The 12,193-nt window shown below is 40.0% G+C and overlaps 1 protein-coding gene across 2 annotated transcripts in view; it reads left to right on the top strand.

The window, feature by feature from the left end:
* LOC122553709 (uncharacterized) overlaps window positions 1-12,193 on the top strand; it is a 161,105-nt gene that overhangs the window by 116,928 nt on the left and 31,984 nt on the right. For both annotated transcript variants that reach the window (XM_087980907.1, XM_087980858.1), the window contains exons 14-16: window positions 3,472-3,511; window positions 9,525-9,576; window positions 11,817-11,928. In XM_087980907.1, the coding sequence (XP_087837033.1) occupies window positions 3,472-3,511; window positions 9,525-9,576; window positions 11,817-11,928 (204 nt within the window). The remainder of the gene's footprint in view (window positions 1-3,471; window positions 3,512-9,524; window positions 9,577-11,816; window positions 11,929-12,193) is intronic.

Here is a 12,193-nt window from a genome sequence, read left to right as displayed (position 1 = left end):
ACTCAGAGGGTGGTACGGGTATGGAATGAGCTGCCAGAGGAAGTGGTGGAGGCTGGTACAATTGGAACATTTAAAAAGCATCTGGCTGGGCATATGAATAGGAAGGGTTTTGAGGGATATGGACCAAGTGCTGGCAAATGGGACTAGATTAGATTAGGATATCTGGTTGGCATGGTCAAGTCGGACCGAAAGAGTCTGTTTCTGTGCAGTATAGTTTCATAGTGTCAGAAGCAGAAGTAGGCCACTTGGCCCACTGTACATCTCTATGACGAGTTCATAGAATGTTTTGGGGATAGTTTCTTAGTGTGTTTTGGAGTTAACCAGGGAACAAGCTATAATAGACCTCTTATTATGTAATGAGATGGGATTAATTAATGATTTCACGTCACAGGTGCTATTGATAGCGGAGACCATAATATGTTTGAGGTTACATTCCATTTGAGGTAGAAAGGAGCAGATCTGAAACTAATGTTTTCACTTTAAGTAAATGCCATTTGAGGGCATTAAAGTAGAATTAGCAAATTAGCTTAAATATTAGGTCAGTGCGGATGCAATAGCAGATATTTAAAGGGATATTTCAGAATACTTAGAATAAATACATTCCAACGAATAAGAAAATGCTAAGAACAGACCCACCATTCATTGATAACTAGAAATGTTAAAGATAGTATTAAACTAAAAGAAAAAGCAGACAAATGGGAAGTCAAAAGATTGAACAGAATGTTGAAAAAAACAAAGTAGGAGAAATTAGTCCAGAAAGTTGTTAGACTAATACTTGGAATGGGCAAATTCTCTTATCAGGAAAGTTTGGATAGACTAAGCTTGTATCCATTTGAGTTTAGGAGAGTAATTGAAACATGTAAAATTCTGAGGGTAGGGTAGATGTGAAGAGGATGCTTCCTGCATGGCAGAATCCAGGGGTCACCTTGTAAAATACATGGGTTGTCCATTTAAAACAAAGATTTTTTTTCTCTAATGGTTACAAGTCTTTGAAACGCTCTTAGTGAAAAGTTGGTGGAAGCAGAATCCTTGATTTTTTTTAAGTCAGTGAAAGATGCTTGTTAAACAAGGGGTCAAAACGTTATTAGGTGGGCAGGTAAAAGTTATCATCAGATCCTGTTGAATGGCAGAGCAACTATTTCAATGTGGTATTGAGTTCAGCTTCATGTGCATTTGAAAAGTTGTGTTTTTTTTAAAACCATGTTTCACTTAAAAACTGAGAGAAGATAATCTTATTTACTATGGAGCAGTGGAGACATGTGATGCTTGGCACCATTGTCAGTATCTGGGACAGTGACAACAATTCAGTGGGTTACCGTAGGCAACCCATGGAACTGTAGAGAAAGCATTTCCCAAAACAGGATAAGTGAAAAGGAATAATCAGAGAACTATTGCTTTCCAATATTATAAACAATGTTACTAATAATGAAGGGTGTAATAGAACAAAAAACAATTTGAAAAGAACACTAATTATAACCAAAAACATGGGAATGAATGAAGTGATGATTCTGCAACCCAACCCTCAAGAATTCAGAACTAAAATTAAAACATTAAAGGTATTGCCATATGGTAATCAGGATATAAATGGTAAGATGGAAGATGTAAATGTCTGGATGGAGAAATGACCTGGAAGGTAAGGGTTCATATTCCAGCAGATAACAGATCACAATGAGATCTGTTGTGAGCAGAAGAGCCATACATATGGCAACCAGCTTCACTGAGATGTGAAAAGTGCCCCCTCCGCCGAGAAATCTCAAGGAGTATTTAAACTGATGTGGCATGAGGGATGGAAGAAACAGGACAAGGGTTTAGAGAGGGAAAAAAGCTGCCAGAAAACGAAAAGAGAAAAATGTAGTAAAGTTGAAATCGAAATATTGAGGAGAGTAAGATTATAAACTTACTTTTAATTGGATGAATTATATTGAACAAAATTGTTAAGTTTGAGGCAATGCTGTATGGGGTGGCTGGACTGACATTATAGCAAAGACATGGTGTCTACATTGTCATGTTAATCCATTCTTACTGGACTGCTTTTCACCTTTGTTATGTTTGGTCCAAGCACTCCAACTTGTGCCTAAGATAGCCTTTTCCCCAGCTTCTCATTTATCCTTTCTATGAGGACAATGTTCCTGGACCAGTTGAAGTAAAGCTTTATTCTGAATTTAGAACTTTCCCCTGTACAGAACTCTTTCAGATAGTCCAGAAATCCGAATCCACCCATCCATTCTCTCTGGATAGGTAAATGCTAATTTTTCAGTCAGTTTCTCCCTAACCTGCTCCATATGACACTGGCAATAATCTTCAGATTACTGTCTTCAAGGTCCAGCTCTTCAAACTTCTTTGACATATTCAGCGCTTCTTTATGAAACAGCTCACAATTTCAAGTTGTTGTATATTTTCTGCCTTTGATGGTGTAACATGTGCTGAATAGTTTGTACTATTGGACAGGTCTTTATATGGGTCACCATGGTATCATTCATGAAAGTAAAAGAAACCAGAAATCACTATGGATGGTTTTTGGGGTTGGGTTGGGGTGTTATTCTAGAGAGATAGTCTCACTGGAGAATTATTCAAATTGGATCATGCACATTCTGTTGATCAAGCATCCTCCCTGTCCTGGATATCAATTTGGAATGAACCAAGTTGGGAAAATTAAGAGATACTTATATGTGTGGTATCTTATTCTGATCATTCAAAGTGAAGGATCATTCCATATCATTGGATTTTATTTAAAAGTGCGCAGGCTTTAGATGATTTGGTGTTCTCACTTGGTTAATGTTTATTCCTCTTTATGATCATAAGATAGCTGTGTTTTTTCTTAAGTGGTAGTTTTATCACATGAGCCAAGACAATTTCACATTGACATTTTCAAGCAGAGCTGACTGGGTGTTCTCTCCCTTTTGCCTCATCAGCCCACTCTGCAAATTATCCTCCTCCTTCCTCACCTTGCCCTTCAAAGATCGTATGAGGAAAGGCTGAGGCACTTGGGGTTGTTTTCATTGGAGAAAAGAAGGTTTAGGGGTGACTTGATAGAGGTGTACAAGATGATTAGGGGTTTAGATAGGATCGACAGTGAGAATCTTTTTCCACGTGTGGAGTCAGCTATTACAAGGGGGCATAGCTTTAAATTAAGGGGGGGTAGGTATAGGACAGATGTTAGGGGTAGGTTCTTTACTCAGTTAGTCGAGAGTTCATGGAATGCCCTGCCAGTAGCAGTGGTGGACTCTCCCTCATTATGGGCATTTAAGCGGGCATTGGATAGGCATATGGAGGATAGTGGGCTAGTGTAGGTTAGGTGGGCTTGGATTGGCGCAACATTGAGGGCCGAAGGGCCTGTACTGCGCTGTATTCTTCTATGTTCTATGTTCTATGTTCTTTCTCAGACAATTGAAACCCTACTATAGGTCTGTCAAAAGTGAATCTGAAAGCTTTTGGCATTACCAATTAAATATTTTATTTTGTTTTCTATAGCGCCAGGTCTAACTGGAATTGTTGGAGGAAGACCCAAGGTGTAAGTATGCAAGCTTGACAAATATATATATATGCTGAAAATGTGTTGCTGGAAAAGTGCAGCAGGTCAGGCAGCATCCAAGGAGCAGGAGAATCGACGTTTCGGGCATGAGCCCTTCTTCAGGAATGAGGAAAGTGTGTCCAGCAGGCTAAGATAAAAGGTAGGGAGGAGGGACTTGGGGAAGGGGCGTTGGACATGCGATAGGTGGAAGGAGGTCAAGATGAGGGTGATAGGCCGGAGTGGGGGTGGGGACGGAGAGGTCAGGAAGAAGATTGCAGGTTAGGAAGGCGGTGCTGAGTTCGAGGGATTTGACTGAGATAAGGTGGGGGGAGGGGAAATGAGGAAACTGGAGAAGGCTGAGTTCATCCCTTGTGGTTGGAGGGTTCCGAGGCGGAAGATGAGGTGCTCTTCCTCCAACCGTCGTGTTGCTATGGTCTGGCGATGGAAGAGTCCAAGGACCTGCATGTCCTTGGTGGAGTGGGAGGTGGAGTTGAAGTGTTGAGCCACGGGGTGGTTGGGTTGGTTGGTCCGGGTGTCCCAGAGGTGTTCTCTGAAATGTTCCGCAAGTAGGCGGCCTGTCTCCCCAATATAGAGGAGACCACATTGGGTGCAGCGGATGCAATAAATGATGTGTGTGGAGGTGCAGATGAATTTGTGGTGGATATGGAAGGATCCCATGGGGCCTTGGATGGAAGTAAGGGGGGAGGTGTGGGCGCACGTTTTGCATTTCTTGCGGTTGCTGGGCAAGGTGCCGGGAGTGGAGGTTGGGTTGGTGGGGGTGTGGACCTGATGAGGGAGTCACGGAGAGATTGGTCTTTTCGGAACGCTGATAGGGGAGGGGAGGGAAATATATCTCTGGTGGTGGGGTCCGTTTGGAGGTGGCGGAAATGACGACAGATGATACGATGTATATGGAGGTTGGTGGGGTGCTAGGTGAGGACCAGTGGGGTTCTGTCCTGGTGGCGATTGGAGGGGCGGGGCTCAAGGGCGGAGGAGCGGGAAGTGGAGGAGATGCGGTGGAGGGCATCGTCGATCACGTATGGGGGGAAATTGCGGTCTTTGAAGAAGGAGGTCATCTGTGTTGTACGGTATTAGAATTGGTCCTTCTGGGAGCAGATGCGGCGGAGACGAAGGAATTGGGAATAGGGGATGGCGTTTTTACAGGGGGCAGGGTGGGAGGAGGTGTAGTCTAGGTAGCTGTAGGAGTCGGTCGGTTTATAGTCAATGTCCGTGTTGATTCAGTCGCCCCGTGGCTCAACACTTCAACTCCCCCTCCCACTCCACCAAGGACATGCAGGTCCTTGGACTCCTTCATCGCCAGACCATAGCAACACGACGGCTGGAGGAAGAGCACCTCATCTTCTGCCTAGGAACCCTCCAACCACAAGGGATGAACTCAGATTTCTCCAGTTTCCTCATTTCCCCTCCCCCCATCTTGTCTCAGTTAAATCCCTTGCACTCAGCACCGCCTTCCTAACCTGCAATCTTCTTCCTGACCTCTCCGCCCCCACCCCCACTCCGGCCTATCACCCTCACCTTGACCTCCTTCCACCTATCGCATTTCCACCGCCCCTTCCCCAAGTCCCTCCTCCCTACCTTTTATCTTAGCCTGCTGGACACACTTTCCTCATTCCTGAAGAAGGGCTCATGCCCGAAACGTCGATTCTCCTGCTTCTTGGATGCTGCCTGACCTGCTGCGCTTTTCCAGCAACACATTTTCAGCTCTGATCTCCAGCATCTGCAGTCCTCACTTTCTCCTCAAAAAAAATATATATATGTTTAGTTTAAAGATCAAATTAATTAGCAAATATATGCAATTTGTATGTTAATAGTTATTGGGGCCTTAGAATAAACTGTCTGTACACCAGTTAACAATTTCATCACATCAGAATTGTCTGTGAATGCTGCATGTAGTTGTTTTTAAGTCTGAAGCCCTTTGTGCAAGAGTGCACTTCTGAAATGTTAAGTTGTCTGAAAATTGCATTCCAGAATAGGTAACTGGTTGTATGCCCAGTGGATGCAGTAATAGCCTTTCATTAACTATGAGAGTAAGTGCACTTTTAGAAATAGTGCCAGGCACTCTTAAGTGTATCTCTGAAGTGGAGTCCTTCAACTTTCATTTTATCCTTTTATATTTTTGTTGCATGCAAACTGATGGTTGTTTCTTGAGAACAAATAGGAAAAGACTTATGTCATCTAAATTTCTGCTCTCAAAATCCACAAAGTGGTAAGTCTTGTGCACCATCAAAGATGTGGAATTTGCTTTGTTTTAATGAATATATGCTACCTACAGGATATTGACCACGTCTTGCATACTATTAGTGCAAGTACCCTGAATATCGGTCCTTTCTAAAACACCGTGGAAATAAAAGTGAAGTCACTATGGACTTACCGGACCGTAGGGCTGCTCTCTTATTAGAGGTAGATGACTGATAGTGGTTTAACCGAAGGGTCACTACAGTTCTCAGGTTAGTGCGGGAATTGAGCCCACACTTTTGACATTCAGTATTGCAAACCAGCTAATCGACCCCTCTTTGAAATATTGAATTAAGTATCATATTACAAAACATGTTAACATTTAGCATGTTATCAAAGCATGCCATGGAATGCAATGTAGCTAATGTGTGGCTCGATTCAAATTTTATAATTCATTCCATGAAGTTCTTGTGGTAGTGCCACTACCTCTGAATCTAGAGACCTGAGTTCAAGTCCCACCTGCTGTTGATGTGCGTCATAATATCACTGAAGAGGTTGATTAGAATTCATAAATATTGTGAGCAGAAAATAACTTATTGACTGCTATGTACCTAATGCAGAATTTGTTTGGGCTCACTAATTGTGCTTTCATAATTTTAGTGAATTAAATAATTTAAAGCAAAGCTCAATAGTTAGTCTATCTGTATGATGGCAAGGATTTTATGGACTAGCAGTGGCCCAGTCTCCAGGCCAGAAAGTTGGCAGCAAAACCCTTCAGCTAGTCATAGAAGCTCAACCAGATTTTACCACTCTTGCCCTACAGTCGGAGATTCCACACCTTTTGTAAGGGATGAGATGTGTCCTCAAATAGTTGACCATTCACAGGGTTGGCAACTGTTCATTTCTAACAGGATCACAGGGTAGTGGCTGCTGGTGGGATTGCTGCTGGCCCAACATGCTCATGTTTTGGTGACCAGTTTCATGTGACATTAAGTGGGGGCTTGAAATAACTTGCTGTATGTATTTTGACACCTATGGAATTATTGTTACATGTGCAGAATTTTAAGGGTATTTCTTAACTAATGTCAATCAAGTTGAGTTTAAAATGAAAGAAGGTCATTGTGGCATCTTTACAGGTCGTTCTGCTGTAACACGCATTTTGTTAACATGAGTTCACTATAATGCGATTGACAAATTGGGGCACTGTTTCTAAAGCACAAACTTTTAAAACGTGTTGGTTGTGACATGATTATATCGCCAACTCTTTTAGCGCTATTTCTAAAGTGCAATTTTTCTATAATGCGGAGTTGCACAGGAACTCAACCATCGCATAGAAGAACATACTAAATTTTGATCTCACTTTAAAAATAGTGCACAGTATCCTGTCAGATGAGCTGACTGGTAAAGTGAACTTTGAATTGAGATCTTCTGGTCAATATGGATCTTCTGCTGCCTTAATTAGTTGTATCATTGGGAAACCAGTCCAAATATTGACATTGTGCCTTTTAACATAATAAAACATGTCAATGTGCTTCACAAGGAATTATAAAGCAAACGTTCATATTGACCAGTTGAGAGATATTAGTAAAGAAGAGCAAACCTTAGTCAACACGTTGGTTCTGAGAAGCAGCTTAAAGGAGGAAAGAACTATAGAGGCATAGGGATTTGAAGAGAGTATAGTACCTTGGCAGCTAAAGGCACACGATCCTTGAGTGGTGTGGTTAAAATCAGGGATGCTCAGGCCAGAATTGAAGGAGGACAGATATGTCAGAGCATTCTGGAATTGAAGCAGATTGCAAGGAATAAAAAGGAGTGAAGCTGTAGAAAACAATGAAGAGAAGTTCATAATTGAAGCATTGCTGAACCAGGTATGGGTCAGTGTGCATATTAGGTAATGGGTGAACAGGACTTAGCAAATGTAAAGCTGATAGAGTGGTTCTGGATTACCTGACGTTTACGAAGTTTAGAATATGAGAGGCTGGCCAAGAGTGCATTGGAATATTTAATGCTAGAGGTATCAAATTCTTGGATAAAGGTTTTAGCAACAGAGAGCTAAAGTGGATGCAGAGTCAGATGATTTATTTTGGAAGTGATTATTGAGATGGCAGATATGTGTTTGGAAGCATAACTATGGCACCAAGACTGTGAACAGTGTGGTTCAACCTCAGACAGTTACTACAAAGAGGGATACTGATAGGTGATAAGGAATAAAGTATACAGCAGGGTGTAAAAATAATGGCTTTGCCATTCCTAATATTTAATTCCGCTTGTTTGGCCCTCAAAATAAAAATAAGCAACAAAAACCGAAACTGTTGGTGAAACCCAGCAGACCTGGCAGCATCTGATAAAGTGTCACTGGACTCAAAATGTTAACTCTGCTTTCTTCCTACAGATACTGCTAGACCTGCTGAGTTTTGCCAGCTTTTCTGTTTTTCTTTCAGGTCTACAGCATCTGCAGTTCCTGGTTTTATTTTACATCAGGCAAGCAGCCTGACTGGAGACAGTGAAAGAACTAAGAAAAGTAGAGCTGAATGATTGCCAGTGTAAAACTGAAAACTGATGTTGTGCTTTCCGAAAATATTGCCAAGAAGTAGAATGTACATGAGAATATGAGAGGGTATCAATGGTAACGTTGCAGGAAATTCCTTGGCTATAATTACATGGTTAAGTATGCAACCAGATAAGTGCAGTCTCACCCAGCTAGATGCTAGAGAGTCATGGGAAGGAGGATAGTGTCAAAGGCAGCAGATAGGATGTGAAAGTGAAAGGTTAACCTTTGTCACAGTAACACAAGATGTCATTGTGAGCCATTCACAACAATGAAAGGGTCAAACCCTGGTTGGAAAAGTTCAAGCATATAGTCTTGGGGAGGTAATCCAGAAGGTGACAGGCATTCAAATACTTTGAAGAGGGAAAGAAGATTGTATGTGGGGTGGTAGTTTGCAGGCTCAGAGTTGTTTTCTTGGGGAGAGATGAGAGATTATGACAGATTTGAAGGAGAAAGCAACAATGTCTGAGGTGAGAGAACGAATAACAGTAGCAGTTAAATATGATTCAGGTAGGGAAATTACGTGGTCAGTGGTTTAGTGATGATAAGATTGAAGGATCAGGACTCACAGATAAGATAAGCTCAGAGAGGGTAAAGGAGGATGTAAAAGAGAAACTAGTGGTCAGTGTGATTTTGAGGTAAGGGTGGGTTTTTTTTAAAAGGAAGTTTGGCTTGGCTGTCTAAGGGAAGAGAAGCAAAGATCTAGTAGAGATATCTAATCAGATGTGTTCAATCTTAGAGCCAAAGAAGTTTTTGGGCTCTTCGCACTTACTCTTGGAGATGTGTGGGAGAGAGATGGGATGGGAGGTTTAAGAAAACCATATACAGTGGAGAAAGGAATGCATCACAGGACAATCCTGGAAGTGTGAGCAGTTTCTCCTGACAGATCTGTGAGTGGCTGAATCAGTTGTCTGCCATATCCATTCAAATCTGCATCCATTGGCCTGAGGAGACAAGAGGTGAGAATTGTACCAAGATGAATGACCAGGGTGAGAGAGAGTAGTTGTTTTATTGGGGACTAAAGACTTAAAGGTGAGCAAATTGATAGATGTTGTAAAGATTGGAAGACCAAAGGCTAGAAAGTTGGGATTTTGAAAGTGTAGTTGTAAATGGATTCACTTTGGTATTTTCCATTGTAGGTGCTGAAGAAGATTAGGTCGACTAAGGAAGGGGTTCCTGCATGTTTTCTTGTAATTAAGCCATTGTACAAATTATACTTTCATAAGTTGTTATAAACCAACTCTAAATGTTCTTTTTATTTATTCATAGGTCTCCTGTTCTGAAGCCGTTCTTCTTTTTACATCCAAAACAGAATGTTGCGGTATAGTAAATGTGTTACATTCTCAAATGCATAGAGAAACAGTTTTACTCTGCACAGCCAAATTAAATCTACCTTGCGACTTGGCATTTTGTGAATTGTGTATAATTTGGGGCTTTTTTTCATATAAATTCTGACTTAAGATGCAATTTTAGATTATTTGAGCATTCAGTATGTTCAACTCCGAGTCAAAATATAATGAGTTAAAGCTTTGTGGCCTTGGGTTTCCCCTTGACCGCGCTTGATAATTCGGCACAATTTGCCCAACATTAGCATAACTGGTGCAAAACCTCAGGGATTTTAGATACAATTTGCATTTAACTTCACTTTTATGTCCAGGGTTTAAAAAAATTGTGATAGAAATAGGTCTCACCCACACAACTGAAGAAGGTATTAATTGCCATTGCTAACTTCTGTTAATTAAACACATTTGTGGGCTGTGAATGGGGTTTATAAATTAAGCTTTTTTGGGGGTATGTGTGCGGGGGGAGCATATGAGCACTAACAGGAACATCATAAAAGCTTTTGAATACATAATTTTTGATTTACTAAAACTAACTGCAATTGTACAATATAACTAGCAAATAGTTTTGTATATTTGTTAGAAGTTGTTTAAAATTGAGTCAGCTGCAGGGATGCATTGGCACAGCTTATTTTTCTGTAATTTTCTTATAGCTTTTACTGTATTAATCAAGTTGTACTACGATTAAATATGTCAAGTGATTTGTTGAAAGCAAAATTGTTTTTTAAAGAATTTGATTCTAAAATAGAATCAGTTGTTTTGGTTTATGACTGATTTTACATTTGGCAAAATGCCAATATTTTTGAGGAGGAAACTTGAAATCAAAAATATTTGGTAAAGCAGCAACAAGTTTGGGATGAATTTACAGCTGTTAGTCAACTGGCATCCAAAACAATAACCCTGCCTCATTTATATTTACCAGTGAGTATTCAAATTGTTCATTAAGGATATATAAGGAGCTTCCCTCTAATATAAGTCTTTTTTATGCTAATTAGTGCTCCTCCTCTTGCCCCATATTTGACCCCCCATGCTTCTGTTTCACACGTAGTGTGTTCTCATCACTGGATTCTGTGCCTTCTACCTAAAAATAGAATTGATCAATTTATTCTAGAATGTTGCGTGTTATTTTTGAATATTGCTATTTTTGGAAGTTTAACTATGCTATCTATTAAGGTTTTTTTTGTTTCATTTATTGTCATCAATGTCAACTTAGATAGCATTATTTTCTATCTTGTCTTTCCAGTGATACTCATTCACTCTTTCCTCATATCAGTGCAGTTTTTTCTCATTCAATTATTTATCCAATTCCCCTTTCAAAATTGCTGTTATATCTATGACCTTATCAGGCAGGGTATTCCAAATCCTAACCACTCATTGGCTGAGACAGCTTCTCTGATTTTTTTTGCCAAACACTTCAAATCTTTCCTATAGCTATTGACCTATCAGCCACTGGGAATAGTTTTATCTGTATTTATTCTAAATAAACCCTTTATGATTTTAAATATCTCTATCAAAGTTCCTGGTAACCTTCCATGCTGGAGAACAAACCCAGCTTCTCCAGTCTATCCAGATAACTCTAATCCCTCATGCCTGGAGCCTTTCTAGTAAGTTTCCTCTGTACCCACTCCAAAGTATTTCCTCTTCCTAAAAGTGTGATGCCTAGAATTGGACACAGCACTCCCATCAGAACCAAACTAGTAGTTTCTAAAGGTTTTACAATACTTCCTAAGTTTTGTAATGTATGCCTCCACTTATTAAAGTCAGGATTCCACTTTCTTCAGTAATTGTTTTGTTAAAATGTCCTCACATTTTCGAAGGTTTTTTCACAAGTATTCACAGGACTGAATTCTTGCGCAGCCTTTAAAATGCCAACATTCAACACATATGCTCCCAACCAAATATATCACTTCATTTTCTTGGCAAAGTAAATTAATATTATTTTGAAAGGATTGTAGCATTTTCGAGTCTCTCAATTTGACATTTTCCTTTAGCCTGGATAAAGCATAAGTGTGTTCATATCATAGCTAGCTTCCATGTTATAGCTGCACATTTAATGTGCAGTTAAAAAAGCATCACAAAAAATATAAAATGGTGGTTGCCAACTGCATTTCTTATGGGCAGTGCTCCTTTTTGAGAGTAGCGCCCACCTAATCAACCTTGAAGTATCTTCAGCCTGTGATAATTTAGACTTTTTATAACTTATAACGTTATTATTTTGCAGATTGATATATTTCTGAATGGAAAGCACTTAGAAATGTTTAAAGAGGACTTGAATTATCCACCGCTACCTGCTGTAGAGGAAAATATAGAACAGAATGAGGATGACCTAAAAGGTGTGCGATTAGTGTTTTATCGATCTTGTGTTTCATTTTTAGCTGAATTGATTCATTTTTGTACATTGGCGGTACTCTATTTCTCTAAACTCTCCACTCATTTTATACTCCAGCTAATATTATGGTTTAAGTCTATGAGACACCATTTTAAAGCACAGAACGCAATACAAAACACAGTTACTCTTTAAGGAAGCAGTATAAACTCATTTCATTTTGAGAATTCAAGTTTTTTTCATTCTATAACATAACACTTGAAGTCACCTTG

The sequence above is a fragment of the Chiloscyllium plagiosum genome, unplaced genomic scaffold, assembly GCF_037043375.1.
Source record: "Chiloscyllium plagiosum isolate Xiang-an unplaced genomic scaffold, Cpla_swu_hap1 HiC_scaffold_1, whole genome shotgun sequence".
In the NCBI taxonomy this organism is placed as follows: Eukaryota; Metazoa; Chordata; class Chondrichthyes; order Orectolobiformes; family Hemiscylliidae; genus Chiloscyllium; species Chiloscyllium plagiosum.
This window is presented reverse-complemented; position numbering and strand designations above follow the sequence as displayed.